We start from the raw sequence: 21,322 nt of genomic DNA on the forward strand, positions 1-21,322 counted from the left end.
GGCAATAACAATCTACACGAATCAGGGAGACACAAAATAATGAACACATTCTGCACATAGCCTACACACTGCAATGCATACACTCAGTGGTCAAAAGGGCTTCCTTTATAGGAATAGGCAACATGGCCTAGACGTAACATAGTAAATGTAAATCCGGGACACTCAAATTAGTAAAATATGTTACTTTTGGTATGGTATGTATTCATTTGTGGATGTTCATCATCCATTTCATATGATATGTTACAAAATGCAATTTGTTGTGGCTAACGTTAGTTAGGTGGCTAGGTGACTAATGCTAATATTAGCTAGGGGGCTAACGTTAGTTCGGCTAAAGGTTAGGGCTGAGGTTAAAGGGTTAGGTAACATGCTAAGTAGTTGCAAAGTAGCTAAAAAGTAGGAAGTGGTTGCAAAGTTGCTAAAATGCTTAAGTTGTCCATTATGAGATTCAAACACACAACCTTTGGGTTGCTAGACGTTCACGTTACACGTCCACCTATCCACCCCAACCAAACACCCATCCTCCTTTCAAGTTTGCCTTAAGTAACCTTCTGTCTTATTTAACCATACCAAACGTAACATATCATACTAATTTGAGTGACAGATTTTTAGTTTACTATGTTACGTCTAGTTTATGAGACCGGGCTGGAATAGAGCATGCCTTTCCTTACATAGCAGAAAACAAATCATTCAGTCAACATTCATGCCGGTTATAGATTATGGCGATATCGTCTATATGCACGCAGCTGCCATTGTATTGAATCCATTGGCAGCAGTTTATCATAGCACACTATGCTTTATTACGGGCGATTGGTTCAGTACACATCACTGCATTTTATATCAGAAATTAGGCTGGTCCTCTTTGAAGTCTTGTAGATTGATGCATTGCACTCTTTTCGTTTATAAAGCCTCTTGCACAAACTTCCCGCCGTACCTTACTTCATTGTTAACCCATAGACGTACGGGTTACCAGACCCGGTCTCAGGGGTGGCTAATCTAGAGCTCCCTTCCATCTCCACTGAGTTAGCTAAATCTGCTTTTAGTTATTTTTTTGCACCTTACTTGTGATCTCCAAAACTCTCTAAAATGTGATGATTTGGTGCCTCTAGGGCCATTCAGACAGCTGATCGAGGACCTTTTTTACTGAAGAATGTTTGTTTTCTATGATTGGGTTTTGTATCTCAGTTTTGATTTTAGTTGTGTATTGATGTGTATATCTTTTTACAAGGCTCGTCTTTAAAAGAGACTGTGGTCTCAGCATGACTCCCTGTCAAAATAAAGATTAAATAAAAGTCGGCTGTATTTAGTCTTCTAAGGGCGATATTAGCTTATCATGTGCACCTGAAAACCTTCTACTTGACCCAACTGTTGTCCTTCTAATGATCTTTATTTCAGCATTTAACTTTGTGTTTCCGTCTGTCGAGAAACAGCGACAATAATAGCAAAGCTTTTACATTTATCAAATGGAGCCATCTCTTGTCTTCTGACTGACCTTCGGATCAACAGGGCTGTCAGCCTCCATGGACCATGTGATGATAACCAACGTGGAGGGGTTGGATGGTACAGCAGGAATGAAACTACACACCAGGGTGACATCATCGCCTCGCGCAACCTCATATGTAGGTTGTCCAATGGTCACCTGTAGGCCTCTGGCAGAGGAGAAAACTAGAAAGAAATCAGATGTATTCTATTCATCTCAATACTCACATATTTCTCTAAATCACTTTCAAATGTATTGTATAACAGTTGCATATCATTGTATAGACCTATGGAATTTTGAAATATAAAATTCTGACAAAGAATTACACACACTGAACAAGAATATACTGAACTCATAAATTATGACATTATTATTATTATTTTTAAACAGTTGCTAGTTAAAGATGAACCTACAGCCTGTCAAGCAAAAGTGGAAATATCTTAGACAGGTTTGGGGAAGTGATTATGTTTGCCATTGATTCAACACACTGAATCGTGAAATACTAGGCCTATTCAAAATGAAATACCCCTAACAAAACAATCTCCTTCAAGCACAGGACAAGAACAACAAACGTCCTAAATCCATCAAATACATGATATAGCAAATGTAGAAAATGTAATAAATCGCACATTTCTTCCCTTAGTTCCGGGAGAGAATACTTTTATTATCTTTTTCATGTGGTTAATGATTAACCAGGGTGTTGAAACTGCAACATGACATACAAGATAGGGATAGACAAAGCAAAGCAGCTGTGATGTAGTAAATCTATCCATATGATTTGATTGCCAGTGACGTCCCCCCTACAGTAGTCTGGGGGAAAAGGTGTTGGCCGTTTTGGAATTAATAACTGAAAGAATACAAAAGAAATCGAGACGGCTACACATACCTGCAAGTATGAAAAATAATATCATTGTCGATGTCCCCTTTTCAATCACCCACAGGAATAGTGTTGCAGTCCTCTCAGGTGTCAAATGTCCAATATTGGTGCTCCAAGCGCACCTCACTCAGGTAAACCAAACCGCAGGTACCTGGGGTGTATTTATTACGTCTCGCAACGGAAGCCGTTTACCATCTAAGAACCAAACGGAAGCAAAAAGGAAAAAAGCGGGAGGGACCTTTACATTTTTTTTTTTTTACCTTTATATTATCAGGGAGTCATACTGAGACCAAGATCTCTTACAGATGAGCCCTGAGTTACTTAAATTACAAAAAATACAAAAATCTAAATCTAAATACAAAATGCAAGCGGAAAGAAAGAAAAACACGGTCATAAAGAAACACATTCATCAGTAATAAGGTCCTCAATCAGCTTCCTAGAGGCACCAAAACAAACACATTCATCAGTAATAAGGTCCTCAATCAGCTTCCTGAATTACACTAGAGGCACCAGAACATCACATTTAAGAACAGTTTGAAGATTGTTCCACAAATAAGGTGGAGGAAAACTAAAAGCTGATTTACCTAACTCAGTAGAGACCAAAGGATTTTCTAGAGATGTCTAAAGATTAGTAAGGATGTTAGGTACAGTGGGACTTTTTGTAAAAGGGCTTTATACATGAAAACATAGCAATATATCAACCTATGCGACATCAAAAAGGGCCAACCAACTTTCTGGTACAGAATGCAGTAATGAGTATTCAAATTGTTGCTCGTAATAAAGCACAGTGCGCTATGATAAACTGCATCTAATGGCTTTAAGGAAGTGGCAGCTGCGTTCATATAGGTGATGTCGCCATAGTCTAGGACCGATAGGAACGTCGACTGAATAATCTGCTTTCTACTATATAGCACGAGACAGGATGTTATTTCTAGAAAAACAAGCCCATTTTTATTCTCAGCTTCTTAACATAAATCTTCTTTGGGATCGGTGTCCCTTCCACGGAATTCGCATAGGCAAGAAAGAAGAGGAATTTGTACGCTTCAGTGCATTTGCTGTTTTCCAAAATGTAGAAGGATCACCAGCAGAATCAAAGATGGAGCTTAAAAAGTAGCTTTATTTAGCTTCATAATGGAGATAGTACATCTGTTTCTCAATTGTCTGAAAGATTGCAAGTCCACTACAGAGTCAGTTTTCCTTGCTTTGGCCGAGGCCTGATTTCTCATCTGAATGAGCTCAGATAGATCAAACCCTTGGTTTTCTTCTGATCTATCTTTGACTCTGAATTGTTTAAAATGTGTGTGTTTATCTGCCAGAGGAATAAATATAGAGGATAGATTTTCTAGAGCCAACTCGGGGTCAGAATACAGGAGACCTACCTGAATTTGTCCAATAGAAACTCTCGTTTTTTGTTGCAAAACGTTTTCCGTTTGGAATAAACGATTTCTGTTGCAAACATTTTGCAACAGAATCGGCGTAAGGAACACACCCCCTGCCACACCTTCCCCGTAGGATCACAGGTGCTTTGCTCACGTGATAAACGAATGGGACAATCAAATGCCTGTCTCGACGTTCAGGATCTTCTGACGAACTTGGTACACAGGTCTGGTTCTCCAAACCTTGTATTAAGTGGAGGCATAAACCAAGAGGTTGTCAGTAACCGTATTGTTCTCTTTGTTTTCGCAAGGCATACATTTAGTAGGCATTTCATTTGTAAATAATAATTTGTACGCGTTTTCATACGTGTTTTTAACCATTCACACGTCCTGAAGAATTTCAACGCCGCTATTGTGGAAATTGGGTTTCGGTGAAAATTAGCTGCTGTACGGACGATTTGATTTAGAACACAACCGACTCCTCAAGAATACTAGTTTTTTTGGGGAAGTTTGAGGCTACCTGAAAGTAGCCTGTCCCTCGAAAATGATACCGAATTCAGACTTTTATGTTAGCCTTTTTTGGTGTTTCACAGGTGAGTTTTCATATCTTTATGGTATAACCTGGTCATGTCAGTGAAGTAGGTCAGTTGTGTGTGATTTCAATCGACTCATTTGCGGGTAAGCGGGTTACAAAGGAAATCTAGACCTCTGTATTTGGGTACCTTTATTTTGGCTACTCCGGCAACATTGCCTACGGGCATTTCCACGGCAGGAGAGACGCTCATACTCCGATTTTTTTACTTTAAATGTGTCAAACACTTCGATTGCAAAGTTAAGCGAACCATGCAACTATGCACAATGATTACTTTTAACAATTTCCACTAAGATTTTCACATAAACATCTACTTGAAGAACAGTGCAGATACTAATTTTGGTAACAGAATGACGGTTCTGTTTGTGTGGTTATTTTGTTATCAAATTTAGCATCTGCACTTTGGGCCTAGGCCAGCCCTAATCGACAGAGTACTCACGTAGGCATATGTATCAAACTAAAGGCAGTGGTGGAAAAAGTACCCAACTGTCATACTCGAGTCAAAGACAAAAATACCTTAACAGAAAATGACAAAAGTGAAAGTCACCCAGTAAAATACTACTTGAGTAAAAGTCTAAAAGTATTTGGTTTTACATTTACCTAAGTATCAAAAGTACATGTAATTGCTTAAATATACTTAAGTATCAAAAGTAAGTGTACATTTCCAATTCCTTATATTAAACGAACCAGAATGCACGATTTTCTTATTTTTTATATTTGCAAATAGCCAGAGGCATTTTCTTGTCCTGCTAAGTGGTGTGAAGTACTTAAGTAAAAACCCTTAGAAAAAATATGGCAGAGTGCAGTATACCTGCAATATGCTGCAAGTACTGGGTCCAAAATACCACAGTCGACTGCAGTTTCAAAACTACAATATTTGTTTGGTAATGGTATACTTTAAAGTACTACTTACGTAGTTGTTTTGAGTATCTGAATTTGACTTTACTATTTATATTTTTGACAACTTTTACTAAACTACATTCCTAAAGAAAATAAGGTACTTTTTACTTAATACACTTTCCCTAACACCTAAAAGTACTTGTTTACATTTTAAAAGCTTAACAGGACAGGAAAATTGTTAGTCACACACTTATCAAGAGAACATCTCTGGTCATCCCTACTGCCTCTGATCTAGCAGAATCACTAAAGACAAATTCTTCATTTGTAAATGATGTATGAGTGTGCCTCTGGCTATCTGTAAATTAAAAAAACAAAAATGGTGACATCTGGTTTGCTTAACATAAGGAATTTGAAATTCTTTATACTTTTACTTGCGATATTTAAAAACATACTTTGTGACGTTTACTCAAGTAGTATTTTACTGGGTGACTTTTACTTGAGTCATTTTCTATTAAGGTATCTTTACTTTCTCAAGTATGACAATTGGGTACTTTTTCCAGAACTGGTCTAATTCCCATTTCGTCTACTGTTCTCAGGTGTCATGGTTTGTCATGCTCAGGAAGAGTGTGGTCAGCCACCCATGGGAACCAGGATTGTGGGAGGAGAAGATGCATCAGTGGGGGCATGGCCGTGGCAAGTGGATATTCAGGTAGGTCAGCGCTGAGTCAAGGTATAGAATGAACAAAATCCATGAAGACTTGTCTGGTTTTAGTGTGTGTGTTGGTCATCATGCTGACCTGCTGAGAGAGCGGGGAGTAAGACTTGTCTGGTTTTAGTGTGTGTGTTGGTCATCATGCTGACCTGCTGAGAGAGAGGGGAGTAAGACTTGTTTTGTTGATTCATCTTAACCTCTTTCCCCCCTCTTGGTCTTTAGACAGCGAAGGATGGCCATATCTGTGGAGGCACCATCATCACTAAGGATTGGGTGTTGTCTGCTGCCCACTGCTTCCCAAAGTAGGTGTCCACCAGTGGAGGCTCCTCAGGGGAGGACCATCCTACTCAGTGAATTACATAAAAACAATAGTGAAACATCTAAAAAGGATAGCTTTTTTAATAGAACTATACTAAATATATTCACATGTAACCAAATAATGGATTAAAACACCGTTTTGCAATGGTCTACAGTAGCCTCAACAGCACCTTCCAGGATAGAGCCATGGTGTTGTCCGAGGACAGCTATTTCCCATCCTCCTCAGGGTTCATTGATTTGAATAGGTTCTCACCCTATTCCATAGACATACACAGTAATTATTTTCCAATGTTTTTATTCAAACAGTAATGTGCAATTGACCAAAAATATACCAACTTTCGGGAAGAGGCGACGACGGCACAGGAATACCCGTCTGTTGGGGCTCGACATACAGGGGAGTTTTTGAAAACGCTCTGGGCCAGTTTATCATCCCCCTAAGATGCCCGCTAGGGCGAGTGAACTAAAATATTATAATGCTTTTTTAAATCTAGGCTACATAATTGATAAAACATTTTAAAAAGATGGATATCCAAAGTTATGTCGATTTTAATTGTCGCACACGTATAACCTGGATAATCTTTCGGGCATCGAGTGCGCAGCTTTAAATTGCTGGTTGTTGCATGGAGACCGACAGTGGTAGGAAAGATGTTTCAAATGATATCTATCTGTAAATGCTATGGCAAGAATGGGTATGCAAACCAGGTATTTAAAAAGTTCAGTCTTAACTGTATGGCTCATCGCAAATTCAACTATCATGGAATAGCCTACCTTAAAAATTGAAGGGTGTTGTCGGTGTTCCAATTCATCCCAAAGGTGTTCGATGGAGTTGAGGTCAGGGCTCTGCAGGCCAGTCAAGTTCTTCCACAACGATCTCGACAAACCATTTCTGTATGGACCTCGCTTTGTGCACGGGGGCACTGTCATGCTGAAACAGGAAAGGGCCTTCCGCAAACTGTTCCCACAAAGTTGGAAGCACAGAATTGTCTAGGATGTCATTGTATGCTGTAGCGTTAAGATTTCCCTTCACTGGAACTAAGGGGCATGGCCCAGACCATTATTTCCTCCTTCACCAAATAACGCATTTCCACTGCTCCAGAGTCCAATAGCAGCGAGTTTTACACCGCTTCAGCCGACGCTTGGCATTGCACAGATATAATTGTCAGGAAACCCATTTCATGAAGCACCCGACGAACTGTTCTTGTGCTGAAGTTACATCCAGAGGCAGTTTGGAACTCTAGTGACTGTTGCAACCAAGGACAGGCGATTTGAAAGCATTACGCGCTTCAACACTCGGCGGTCCCATTCTGTGAGCTTGTGTGGCCTACCACTTCGTGGCTGAGCCGTTGTTGCTCCTAGACGTTTCCACTTCACAATAACAGCACTTAAAGTTGACCGGGCAGCTCTAGCAGGGCAGAAATTTGATTCACTGACTTGTTGGAAAGGTGGCATCCTATGACGGTGCTACATTGAAAGTCACTTAGCTCTTCAGTAAGGCCATTCTGCTACCAATGTTTGTCTATGGAGATTACATGGCTGTGTGCCAGATTTTTTATTTTTAATACACCTGTCAGCGATGGGTGTGGCTGAAATGGCCAAATCCGCTAATTTGAAGGGGTGTCCACATACTTCCCGAATGCACTGTATAAAGTGTATTCAGACCCCCTTGACTTTTTCCACATTTTGTTACATTACAGCCTTATTTTAAAATCGATTAAATTGTTTTATTACTTCAATTAACACCAGAAACAGGTTTAGTAATGTTTGCAAATTAATAAAAAATTTGCTGATCACATTTACATAAGTATTCAGACCCTTTACTCAGTACTTTCTTGAAGCACCTTTGGCAGTGATTACAGCATCAAGTCTTGGGTATGACACTACAAGCTTGGCACACCTGTATTTGGGGAGTTTCTCCCATTCATCTCTGCAGGTCCTTTCAAGCTCTGTCCGGTTGGATGGGGAGTCGCTGCACAGCTATTTTCAGGTCTCTCCAGAAATGTTAGATCGGGTTCAAGTCCGGGCTCTGGCTGGGCCACTCAAGGACATTCAGAGACTTGTCCCGAAGCCAATCCTGCGTTGTCTTGGCTGTGTGCTTAGGGTCGTTGTCCTGTGGAAGGTGAACCTTCGTCCCAGTCTGAGGTCCTGAGCGCTCTGGAGAAATGTTTTCATGAAGGTTCTCTGTACTTTGCACTGTTCATCTTTCCCTCCATACTGACTCCCAGTCCCTGCCACTGAAAAACATCCCCACAGAATGATGATGCTGCCACCACCATGCTTCCCTGAACACATGGTGCCAGGTTTCCTCCAGATGTACTGAGTGGCTTCCGTCTGGCCACTCCACCATAAATGCCTGATTGGTGGAGCGCTACAGAGATGGTTGTCCTAATGGAAGATTCTCCCATCTCCACAGAGGAACTCTGGAGCTCTGTTGGTGACTATTGGGTTCTTGGTCACCTCGCTGACCAAGGCCCTTCTCCCCGATTGCTCAGTTTGGCTGGGCGGCCAGCTCGAGGAAGCATCTTGATGGTTCCAAACTTCTTCCATTTAAGAATGATGGAGGCCGTTGTGTTCTTGGACCTTCAATGCTGCAGAAATATTTTGGTACCCTTCCCTAGATTTGTGCCTCGACACAATCCTGTCTCGGAACTCTACGGACAATTCCGTCGACCTCGTGGCTTGGTTTTTGCTTTCTTTCTTCCACAGACCTCAAATGGTCCCTCAATGTAGTTTAAGCATTGTTGTGGACTTAGAACATTGTTGTTCTATTTAAAAAAAAAAAAAATTGAGAGTGAAACTCCACACATTAAACATAATTTTTTTTTTTTTGAGTGAAACTCAATTTTGTAGTGGTATAATTTTGGTATCAAGTATAATTTTTTCCCTTCAAATTCTGCCTTCTAGAGGATTGCGCAGAAAATAACACAGGGCACTTTGAAATCGGCAATGAATACATTTGGCAAGTCTCTTTTCTTTTCCGTTACAGTAAATCTATGTAAGAACACAAGGGCGTGCTAATTCAAAAGATGGCTAGTCATTATTTACCTGGTTCTGTATGGCATGCAGGCACATTATGGGACTGGGGCCAGGTCATTATCAATGATAAAACAAATGATGTTATAGATTGGTGCGACCAAATCATCTGTCGGTGCCACCACCTGAAGTGGGTTCCACCTGTGGAAAAAGTTAGTGTAGAACCCTGATAGTTGAAGAGTTTTGAACAAAGGAATTTCTTAATTTTAAGGAGAAGCAGCAGAGCTATATTTCAATGTATATATTTTTCTTAGATTACCTTTCACTTAGCTAATGCAACTAGTTTGGCTTCTTCAGCAACCTGACTCGGGAGAGGAATGCTATTTGTTAGCTAGCATGCTAAGGCTAGCCAACACTGCAACTTTTTCAAGTCAAGGTAAGCTTTCGGTTTAATAAATGTATTGCCACCGGGGCCTGTCGGTGTAACTGCTTGCTGTAGGCTACACTTTACTGCGTGATTGTACACTTGGATTGTGAATTTAAAAATGCGTAGTTTGACTAATGTTTATATGGTGACAACGATGTAGGCTGTGTAGCGGTTATGGTATGAAGGTTTGGCTTGGGAGAGGTTTTTGCACCTGGTCACACAGCTGTTGTGCACTGAAGTCCAAAGGTGAAATCAAGTTGTATTTGTCACATGCTTCGTAAAACAACAGGTGTAGACTAACAGTGAAATGCTTACTTAATAAGGGTCCTTTTCAAACAATGCAGAATTCAATATTTTTTAGAATAGTGACACAAGGAATAAATACAGTGAAGAACAATAACGAGTGACAATACCATGGCTATATACAGGGAGTACCAGTACCGAGTCGGCAGGGGTACAAGCCGAGGTAGAGGCAACTATGTACATATAGGCAGGGGTGAAGTGACTAGACCACAGGATAGATAATAGGCAGCAGTGTGTGGTGGTTAATTTCTTTACTATCAAATGAGGAGAGACAAACTTATCACACAAGTCAGAGTTATACTTAAACTAAATCTTTAATAGTGAGAGCTTTGCAATAGCAATGGCTTGTCCACAAATCACCATTTCTGATGATGCGTTGAGAGCGGCAACACAAAGGCTACTGAGATCTTTTATAGCAAAGATCCACCCCCTAGTCGACATGACAAACCAGATGTTTTGAACGGGTCACAAGGTGAGACTTTTTAAATGAAAAAGGAGAATCCCGTAGCCAGATAGCATTCGCTATAATTTATCATTCAGTTTGGTCCCTAAGACGAGGTTCTAATCTCGTTCCTGGTACTTCATAGCACAAAAACACCAACTCATCCAATGGCATAAATCAATTGTCAACTCCAGATACTCCCATCTCAAGTAAAACCCCTTGACCCCACTCCTGGACCAGCTCACTGAGGGGAGTGAGCCTCTAGGTCATACACTAACCCAGGATAAGTGCAACATCAGAGATGACATACAATGGTTCCAGACACTACCACACATCCCCCAATGCCAAAGGAGGGAGTGACTGGTGCACAGACATTGTGGAGACAAGTAATTGGTTCCCCATTAATCACGCCATCCCTTCACATGATTTGTAATAGGTAAAGACACATTCACATATGAAGACAATGTTCCCTCCTGTCCTCTTCCCTTTCTGATATTCTGCATGGCACCATGTGAAAGACAAGCCTGACCTCTCCCCTCTCTGGGCTCCAGGTGACTGAGCCCCAGCAAAGGGAAAAAGTGTAACTGCCAACACCAGAGTCCAAAGGGATATGATCTAATAACTATATCACATAAGCATATTATGGAGATAAGACATCTTAATGATCTATGTTACACTAATTCTGATTCTTCTGCCACAGGGGGTGTAGAGTCTAGTGTGTGTGTGTATAGACTGCAAGAGTTGGTACCAAAAAAGGGTAGCCATTTGATTAGCTATTTAGCAGTCTTATAGTTTTGGGGGTAGAAGCTATTCAGGGTCCTGTTGATTCCAGACTTGGTGCACTGGCACCATTTGCTGTGCGGTAGCAGAGAGAATAGTATTTTGCATGGGTGGCTGGAGTCTTTGACAATTTGTTATAGAGGTCCTGGATAGCAGGTTGCTCGGGCCCCAATGATGCACTGGGACATACTCACCCATGGTCCTTCATTTCTTTTTTTGGGGGGGGGGGGCACTGAGCAAATTGCAGGTCTGCTGAGTGTGAACTTGAAAGTTGTGAGAATTCTGTGCAACTTCCAGCGTGTGTTTACTGTGAACACGGAGGCTGTACCTATGACAGTATGACAGTGGTCATGTAGGCTGTGGCTATGTGATCATAATGTAGGCATAACAATGGCCTACCGTCAAAAACAATGGAGAAAATGCATCCCATAACATTTTGACACAAAAATAGCTGTTCTATCAGTCAGCCTACAGTAGTAGCCAACGTGTGGTGTTCAATGTACAACTACATTTCATGAGACTTTTGAAAAAGTCATGCAGGGCTTGGTATTAACCTGTTTATCCACTTGTCCTTCAGACAAGGAAATTACTGAATGTTGTTTGCAAGAACCCACTTCACAAAATAAAATGTATTATTCTCATACCATTATTACAGAGAATCAGACAAATTATGCTACTCTCTTCCTATTGGCTATTTAGCTTTTTCAAGCCTGTTTTAAAATACAACACTGCCTCTTTACCTGACTCACTTTTCAAAGATATCTAGAAATGTACACGCTTTGTGCTCTTGTAGGAAGTAACCACTCCCCCATTGCTGACTACAAATGATCTATAACTGGGCTAATAACTCACTAACTAGCAAATTATATCAACAAAAGTGGCTACCTGCAGCTCTCGCTTTGATCTCAAAACAAGCACATCTACTCACAACCGCTCATGCTGTAAACACAGTCCAGATCAAAGTGAATGGCACAGATCCATATGGCAATGGTCTATTTGCATATAGGCCTACTGCAGCTCTGATTGGTTACAGCGCACCGGTCTGTGTAGAGTACGGGTCCGAGTCGTGCCTGTCAATGCAATAGAATCCTACTCCAATGTGTCCTGCCTACAACAGAATCTCTTGCATAATGTTTTTCGGTATGTTGCTTTGAAAGTGGCCAATTGTGTTGATTTGATCACAAGTCCCACAGTGAAGGGAAATGTTGACAGTGTTAACTAAGGGGGGAAAACTCTAGGAAGTTGAAGTTAAATCTCGTGCTTCTCTGCGCGGGTGGATAATTCTTCTGCGCAGCTATCCCGGGGAGCTGCGCCCGTGTGTAGCTTAAAGGGAACATTGCTCACTGCTAGTGATGGGGAAGAACAATCTACACAGTTAAGCCTACATATTGGGATATTCTTTTTGACTAGTTGGCTGTACCCAATGCTGGAGAAGTGGGTATACTAAAATTGACAAAATTTTTCCAAACTGCCCGCCTGGTGAATGAAAGGTACCCTATGTGAATTCCTATGAGAAACGGTGACACACAGAGTGCATTCGGATAGTATTCAGACCCCTTCTCTTTTTCCACATTTAGTTAGATTACAGCCTTATTCTAAAACTGATTAAATTGGTGTTTTTTCCCATCTTCACACAATGCCCCATAATCTAGGCCATTTTTATTGAATTTGTTCTTAACTAACTTCACTAGTTACAGTTTTAGTCGGAAGTTTACATACACTTAGGGTGGAGTCATTAAAACTTGTTTTTCAACCACTCCACAAATTTCTTGTTAACAAACTAGTTTTGGCAAGTCGGTTAGGACATCTACTTTGTACATGACACAAGTTTTCCAACAATTGTTTGCAGACAGATTATTGCTTCAGAAATTTACATACACTAAGTTGACTGTGCCTTTAAACAGCTTGTAAAATTCCAGAAAATGTCATGGCTTCTGATAAGCTAATTGACATCATTTGAGTCAATTGGAGGTGTACCTGTGGATGTATTTCAAGGCCTACCTTCAAACCCAGTACCTCTTTGCTTGACATTGTGGGAAAATCAAAAGAAATCAGCCAGGACCTCAGAAAAAAAATTGTAGACCTCCACAAGTCTGGTTCATCCTTGGGAGCAATTTCCAAATGCCTGAAGGTACAACGTTCATCTGTACAAACAATAGTACGCAAGTATAAACACCATGGGACCACGCAGCTGTCATACCGCTCAGGAAGGAGATGCGTTCTGTCTCCTAGAGATGAACGTACTTTGGTGCAAAAAGTGCAAATCAATCCCAGAACAGCAAAGGACCTTGTGAAGCTGCTGGAGGAAATGGGTACAAAGTATCTATGTCCACAGTAAAACAAGTCCTATATCGACATAACCTGAAAGGCCGCTCACCAAGGAAGAAGCCACTGCTCCAAATCCGCCATATAAAAGCCAGAATACCGTTTGCAACTGCGCATGGGGACAAAGATCGTACTTTTTGGAGGAATGTCCTCTGGTCTGATGAAACAAAAATAGAACTGTCTGGCCATAATTACTTGTTGTTTTTGGAGGAAAAGGGGGGAGGCTTGCAAGCTGAAGAACACCTTCCCAACCGTGAAGCACAGGGGTGGCAGTATCATGTTGCAGGTTTTCGTCAATGATCTCTGTACTTTGCTCCGTTCATTTTTCCCTCGATCTGGACTAGTCTCCCAGTCCCTCCCGCTGAAAAACATCCCCACTTCATCGTAGTGATGGAGGCAGGTTTCTTCCAGATGTGACACTTGGCATTCAGGCCAAAGAGTTCAGTCTTGGTTTCAGTGGACCAGAGAACCTTGCTTCTCATGGTCAGAGTCCTTTTGGTGCCTTTGGAAAACTCCAAGCATGCTGTCGGGTGCCTTTTACTGAGTGGCTTCTGTCTGGCCACTCTACGAGAGGTTCTCCCATCTCCACAGAGGATCTCTGGAGCTCTGTCAGTGACAATGACATTTCGAGAATCATAGCAAAGGGTCTGAATACTTGTGTCTAAGGTGTTTTTTTTATTTTTAATACATTTGCTAACATTTCTAAATACCTGTGTTCACTTTGTCATTATGTTATTGTGAGTAAAAAATAAACATTTTAATCAATTTTAGAATAATGCTGTAACGTAACAAAATGTGGAAAAAGGGAAGCAGTTTGAATCTTTTCCGAATACGCTGTACACTCTGAATGACCTAAAATTATAAATCCCATATTGGTCTTTCAGTCAGGCCAACCAAAGCTGTACTGTGCAGTAGGCTTACTATTGAAACTGACTGAGTCAGAAAATCACGTTTCAGATGTATTTATTTTTTTACACACAAACATTGTTTTCTACGTCCATAACAATGCTTAAGCCACATCAGGACCAACCACTTTTGAGGTTGGGAAAAATCTTGGTGTAGTTGCCTTTTTTAATTCAAGTGTTGATTAAGTGGTGTTAATGTCGCATATGAGCAAAATAAATGGCCCCTGGATTGACGCAAATAATAATTATATCATTCAGATAGGTAGACATAGACTACTTTTGTATCTAGTTTCTCCCTCTCGTTTTCTCCCATAAACCTCTATCTACCAGAAGACAGTTAGGCCGATCATTAGCATCACTATATTTTTCCCGTAATTGTTTGTAACCTGGACGTTTTACCTCATATTATGAGGCAAGTCTTACCTAGCTTCAAAGCAGCCTATAGACAAAATCCCACCAGAGAAACGTGGAGGCAATTATTTTTATAAAGACTTAACCAATAGAACAGAAGAATGCATATGCTTTTTCTTTCATTGTCTAGCAGCCAAAGACATTATCCTAATATTAGCTACCCATGATAGTTGATGCATCTTTAAACCCCCCCCCCCCCTCTTTCAAACGGATATTTCCATCTCTGTCCTGCTTGCATGTGCAGTGTGCTATTTAGAACTGTTCCCGCAAATTGCATTTTGGAAATACTGCTGTGTACATTGTCACGCTTAAAATGTGAAGAAATAGTTTATCAAAATTTTACGCTAAACATTCCAATCTGTTCCAACAGCCCTAATTAGTTGATATGTTGTATACCTCCACTACACTGATACGTATCATTGGGGATTATGAAGTGAGTATATGCAATGCCCACTGAAAAATAAGTATATGGCGCATACTCTCCACTACACCACAAGCTGTATCGCACTAAAACTCATGTTTTTATTCATAGCTTGTTCTCCATCTTCTTAAACCCTCTTATGGATTGGCCCCTTTTTTTCCAATTTTTGCCTAAAATGACATACCCAAATCCATCTGCCTGTAGCAAGGATATGCATATTCTTGATACCATTTGAAATGAAACACTTAGAAGTTTGTGGAAATGTTAAAGGAATGTCGGAGAATGTAACACATATCTGGTAAAAGATAATATAAAGAAATAACCAACCGTTCTTTTGTATTTATTTTGTACCAACATCTTTGAAATGCAAAAGAAAGGCTATAATGTATTATTCCAGCCCAGGTGCAATTTAGATTTTTGCCACTAGATGGCAGCAGTATGTGCAATGTTTTAGACTGATCTGAGGAACAATTGCATTTCTGTTCAAAATGTTGTATCAAGACTGCCCAAATGTGCCTAATCTGTTTAATAACTTCATGTTCAAAACTGTGCACTCTCCTCAAACAATAGCATGGTATTCTTTCACTTTAATAGCTACTGTAAATTGGACAGTGCAGTTAGATTAACAAGAATTTAAGCTTTCTGCCAATATCAGATATGTCTGTGTCCTGGGAAATGTTCTTGTTACTTACAACCTCATGCTAATCGCATTAGCCTACATTAGCTCAACTGTCCCACAGGGGACCCACCAATCCTGAGGGAGCCAATTTTGTTTTCATCACGTTTATTTCCATGACTGATCAAAACTAATTCTCTTGTCCCTCTGCAGCAGACATGTGGTGAGCAATATGTTTGGAACATCGAATCGCAATACATATAGAATTGTGAGAATTCCAATACAAATCATATTGGCACCTAAGTATTGTGATAATATTGTGAGGTTCCTGGCAATTCCCAGCCCTACTCAGTGCGCTTTGTGGTCCGGTGCCTTGCTGTTGCTGTACCAAGCAGTGATGCAGCCAGTCAAGATGCAGCTGTAGAACTTTTGGAGGATCTCAGGGCCAATGTTAATTCCTTAGTGCTGTGGACCCTGAGGAAATTGAAGCTCTCGACCCCCGCTCCTCTACAGTCCCATCGATGTGGATCGGGTGAGAGGAGAGCGCGTAGATGCTAGAAAGAATTATACAACGAGCAAAGTTATGAAGGTGAACTTCGATAACGGGTGTATTCATTCTCCCTATTCTGTTGCAAAAAAAATCTTAAATGGGAGGGACCTACCTGAAACTCTCGTTTGGACTAATGAATACACCCCAGATTATCTAGATGCAGGCAAGAGTGTGCAAGGTGGTATTGAATGTGTCACTCTGTCATCTTGATAACTCCAATTTCTCTCTACTTGTGTACGTACTTTATAAACTTGTGTAGGCTAGGTTGTAGGATCCTAATGATGGTATATGGCAAATTTGAGTGTGCTGTAGTAGCCTAAACCCATCGATGTTACATTGAGCTGGGTGAATGGAATATGAATGACAGTCATCCAATATGCTGTAATAGAAATGAGGCCTTGCTTTATATCATTCTTTAATCCTAGGCATTGGGCTTGAGAGTTTCTTTAACAAACTCCTATAAGATAAAGTGTGTGTGCATTAATAAGAGGCCTTTTCTAACTGGTCTGTGTAGCATGACCCCATGATGTCTTGGCACTCAGCTAAGAGCTGATAGAAGCTAACTGGTTCCTCTTAGCTTAACTGGAGACAGAGCAGTGTGTAATCTTCTGCACACCAGTGATAGAGCTGTTCTTTTTGGAGCCTGTTTCTGGGAGAAAGGTTCCTGTTTTGTGTGTAGAGGTACGACATGCATAATTTGGGCCGACAGTCAAATGCGCTTGCTTGCCCAACTTGGGGTAACCGTTAAGAGAGCGTATGCTTGGAGTAACTTTGACACCCGTTGTCCTAACCCAGTTTCGTCTCCTTCTGTCGACACATACATAAGATCACGTGTTTTTGTAGATGGTTGCATAAGATAGCTCGACTATAAGGCTTTCACACTCTGTGCGGGGGCTCCCACTCCATTCACTATGTGGGTGGTGCGTCTAGCCTCATAATACGTAAAAAAAATATTGTAAGTAATACCTTGATTGACTTTGGCACGTATAAACTGGTATAAAAGCCTATTCTTCAATAATTCAAATTAGGAAAACGTCTGTAAAGATCACTGAGTGGGCCTTTAAATTGTGATTGGACCATAATACTGTTAAAACATCTAAGGGATAACAGAAAACATATCGTCCTCTAAACTGTGTGTGATGTCTGGGGGCTAGGGAAATGAGAAGACTAATTTCAGTTGTTAGCTGTAAGGTGTTGCAACTCTCTCCTCTCCCAGTAATTTCGACGTGTCGGGGTACATGCTCTACGTTGGCCGTCACCAGCTCAACGGCCTGAACCCCAACGAGATGTCGCACCTCGTGGAGCGCGTCGTGATCCCGTCCGGCTACTCGAACCCAAGTTCGGGACAGGACATGGCCTTGGTGCAGCTGCAGAGACCCATCGTCTGGTCGGGGTATGTCCGTCCTGTCTGTCTTCCTGACGCCGGGACACTGTTCCCCGGTGGCCTGCTCTGCCACATCACAGGCTGGGGAAACATCCGCGACGGGGGTAAGAGAGATTAAGGCATTACGTATATAGCGGCAAAATCTAACTCCCACTTAAAGGAGCCTCAACCTCTGACTCAGTGGACTGTCACAGTGGTCAACACTCTCACTCATGGGAGGACTATCTGTCAGTATGTTCCATGTGCAGTAGTCTAAGCCTGTCACGGTGACTGACTGACTCACAGCTACTCATTCAAGGGTTTTTATTTTTACACTTTTCTACATTGTATAATAATAGTGAAGACATCAACACTAGGAAGTAACACATGGAATCATGTAGTAACCAAAAAAGTGTTAAACAAATCAAAATATATTTTATATTCTTCAAAGTAGCCACCCTTTGCCTTGACAGCTTTGCACTCTTGGCATTCTCTCAACCAGCTTTACCTGGAATGCTTTTCCAACAGTCTTGAAGGAGTTTCCACAAATGCTGAGCACTTGTTGGCTGCTTTTCCTTAACCCAGCGTTCTAACTCTAAACCATCTCAATTGGGTTGAGGTTGGGTGACTGTGGAGGCGAATTCATCTGATGCAGCACTCATCACTCCTTCTTGGTCAAATAGCCCTTACACAGCCTGGAGATGTGTTGGGTCATTATCCTGTTGAAAAACAAATGATAGTCCCACTAAGCGCAAACCAGATGGGATGGCGTATTGCTGCAGAATGCTGTGGTAGCCATGCTGGTTAAGTGTGCCTTGAATTCTAAATAAATCACTGACAGTGTCACCATTAAAATACCATCACACCACCACCTCCATGCTTCACAGTGGGAACCACACATGCAGAGTTCATCCGTTCACCTACTCCTAGTCTCACAAAGACATGGAGGTTGGAACCAAAAATCTCTAATTTGGACAGATTTCCACCGGTCTGTCCATTGCTTGTGTTTCTTGGTCCAAGCAAGTCTCTTCTCATTGGTGTCCTTTAGTAATGGTTTCGTTGCAGCAATTCGATTAAGGCCTGATTAACACAGTCTCCTCTGAACAGTTGATGTTGATGTCTGTTACTTGAACTCTGAAATTATTTGGGCTGCAATTTGAAGTTGGTAAGTCTAATGAACTTATTCTCTGCAGCAGAGGTAACTCTGGGTCTTCCTTTCCTGTGGCGGTCCTCATGAGAGCCAGTTTCCGCAATGACTGACCATGTCTTAAAGTAATGGACTGTCGTTTCTCTTTGCTTATTTGAGTTGTTCTTGCCATAACACAACTGATTGTGTCAAACATTAATTTCTGGAATTTCTTTCCTCCTTAACTTAACAAGGCACACCTGTTAATTGAAATGCATTCCAGGTGACTACCTCATGAAGCTGGTTGAGAGAATGCCAAGAGTGTGCAAAGCTGTCATGAAGGCAAAGGGTGGCTACTTTGAAGAATCTCAAATATAAAATATATTTGGATTTGTTTAACCCTTTTTTGGTAAATACATGATTCCATATGTATTATTTCGATGTCTTCACTATTCTACAATGTAAAAAATAGTCCAAATAAATACCCTGGAATGAGTAGGTGGCCTAAGTTTTGTGTGTGTGTAAATCAATTCCCCTCCTTGCTTGGCAGAAATCTCAGAAAAGGTACAATTGTGAACCCGCAACCCAAATGTATTGTTGGTGTAGGCATTCTCTCACTCCTTTTATTTGACCTGCCTACTCACTCTCCCTCAACTTCCCTGGCTGTCTCTCAGTCTCTATGAGTGGAGCGGGAACACTGCAGCAAGTGCAGGTGCCAATCATCTCGTCGTCTTCCTGTCAGATGATGTACGACCTTAACCCATCGGAGAAAGTGGACATCCGTTCTGACATGATCTGTGCCGGTTATCAAGAGGGGGGCAAGGACTCCTGTCAGGTACGCTCACCTCACCTGTGTGTGTAATAGCAGACTAATGTACACTTTTTCCTTACTTCTCACCCATCTCCCTCTTTCTCCACAGGGGGACTCTGGAGGACCCCTGGTCTGCCAGATGTTGAACGGGACTTGGGTGCAGGCCGGGGTGGTGAGTTTTGGCCTGGGCTGTGCCCAGGCCAATCAACCCGGCGTCTACGCCAAGGTGTCCACCTTCTCCAGCTTCATCCACAGCAACATACCAGAGATCAGTCTGTACGGCCGGGCCGGCCCCAACTGGGCCAGCTCCCTGACCGTGCTAGCTAGCTCCCTGGCCACTTTACTGATGGGCCAGCTGCTTAGATAGGGCTTCCTAAAAGAGACAGATCTTAAAGGGACATTCTATGTAATTTGACATGAACCTGGTTTTACACTTAACTTGGCTGTAGTAGATGACTGTTTTAGGTAATATTCTGCTTAATTTTTATTTACCATATTAATAACATGCCAAAACAACTTTTTGACCAAACTGACTCAAAATACGACCACTTATTTCCCAAGTAACCAGAATTTCCACCTTTCTGGGTCAAGATGCGTGTAAAACCAGGTAAATGTGTCAAATTTCATGGAATTTTGCTTTAAAGGAAAGGGCCGAACCTGTTGTGGCATAAACTATACTACGTTTTAATGATGGTAGGATATTTATACGCAACTCCTCACAAATACAAGTGATTCTGAATATACAAGTTATCGCTAATCAGCAGAAAAAACAGGGTGATATTATGGGTATTTATAACTAATGAAATGTAAAGCCATAATATGTTTGTCGATCTATTTTAGTACACATTTTAACATGTCATGTCAAATTTAACATTAAGCTTTAATTTTCTTATTTTGAATGAATGTAAATAAATGATTACAAATGTCAGTAATTTATAAGAATTGTCACTACATGCTTTCTAGAATCTCCATTGTCTTCGTTCTCCTCCCGTCACCTGGGCCCTGTTTGAATGCTTAAGAAATACATCTTCCTTTCCTTGAAGGTAGGGTAGTGACCTTGATTACACCTATCCATTCAAGTTATAGATCTGTGATTATCAAGGAAATGAGGAAGGAAGGATGCATTTCTGAAGTTGGATGAATCTCTATGGTCTTTCCTTGATTCCTCACATTCTCTCATCATAGGACATTGGCGGAGAAGGTCCAAGGGGAGGAATCTGAGACCTTCTCCTCCAATGCCCTATGAGAAGGATGTGAGGAATCAAGGAAAGACAAATGAAATTCAAAGCCCTGAGATTTGATCAAGGCCTTTTTCTAAACTAGATTTACTTGGCTCCTCGTGTCCTTTTGAAAACTTCAATGAGGGGAGGACACTTGCAATCAAATACAATTGTTAGAAATGAGACTCCTTCTCCACTAGCATCAGGCAAATTAGTGTAGAGTAGGAATCCCAAAATACATGTGTAAAAGAGATGTAGCTTGCTAGTTGTGCTAGACCGGTTATAAAGTAGCTCATCTTTATCTTTCAGAACACACACACACACGTTCTCCACTGCCAAGGAGGCTCGAGACTTTGAAAATCACATCAAACCTAACCTATACTCTGAATGATCGGCTATGAAAAGTCAACTGACATTCACTCCTGAGGTGCTGACCTGTTGCACCCTCGACAACCACTGT

General features: G+C 41.2%; 2 protein-coding genes across 2 annotated transcripts in view; one reads left to right on the forward strand and one right to left on the reverse strand.

Annotated features, from left to right (window-relative positions):
• LOC139546320 (cell surface A33 antigen-like) overlaps nt 1-2,542 on the reverse strand; it is a 13,219-nt gene extending 10,677 nt beyond the window's left edge. The window contains exons 1-3 of the mRNA XM_071354569.1: nt 2,364-2,542; nt 1,490-1,662; nt 1-12 (exon numbers count right to left, since the gene is read on the reverse strand). The exon at nt 1-12 is cut by the window's left edge and continues 205 nt beyond it. Of these exons, the coding sequence (XP_071210670.1) occupies nt 1-12; nt 1,490-1,662; nt 2,364-2,388 (210 nt within the window). The 5' untranslated portion in view covers nt 2,389-2,542. The remainder of the gene's footprint in view (nt 13-1,489; nt 1,663-2,363) is intronic.
• Nucleotides 2,543-3,892: 1,350 nt separating this feature from the next.
• Nucleotides 3,893-20,578, forward strand: LOC139546321 (serine protease 33-like). Its single transcript, XM_071354570.1, has 6 exons — nt 3,893-4,323; nt 5,759-5,871; nt 6,097-6,176; nt 17,559-17,830; nt 19,506-19,666; nt 19,752-20,578. Exons 1-6 carry the CDS (start codon nt 4,275-4,277, stop codon nt 20,007-20,009), a joined length of 933 nt encoding a protein of 310 aa, XP_071210671.1. The 5' UTR covers nt 3,893-4,274; the 3' UTR covers nt 20,010-20,578.
• The last annotated feature ends 744 nt before the right edge of the window (nt 20,579-21,322 follow it).

Source organism: Salvelinus alpinus, chromosome 20 (genome assembly GCF_045679555.1).
Source record: "Salvelinus alpinus chromosome 20, SLU_Salpinus.1, whole genome shotgun sequence".
Classification (NCBI taxonomy): domain Eukaryota; kingdom Metazoa; phylum Chordata; class Actinopteri; order Salmoniformes; family Salmonidae; genus Salvelinus; species Salvelinus alpinus.

Bases quoted from the DNA above. Each gene is read 5' to 3' on its own strand.
- LOC139546321 (XM_071354570.1), top strand. From the start codon at position 4,275: ATGATACCGAATTCAGACTTTTATGTTAGCCTTTTTTGGTGTTTCACA. The intron at 4,324-5,758 runs GTGAGTTTTCAT...TACTGTTCTCAG, and splicing joins CCTTTTTTGGTGTTTCACAG to GTGTCATGGTTTGTCATGCT. The intron at 17,831-19,505 runs GTAAGAGAGATT...GCTGTCTCTCAG, and splicing joins GGGAAACATCCGCGACGGGG to TCTCTATGAGTGGAGCGGGA.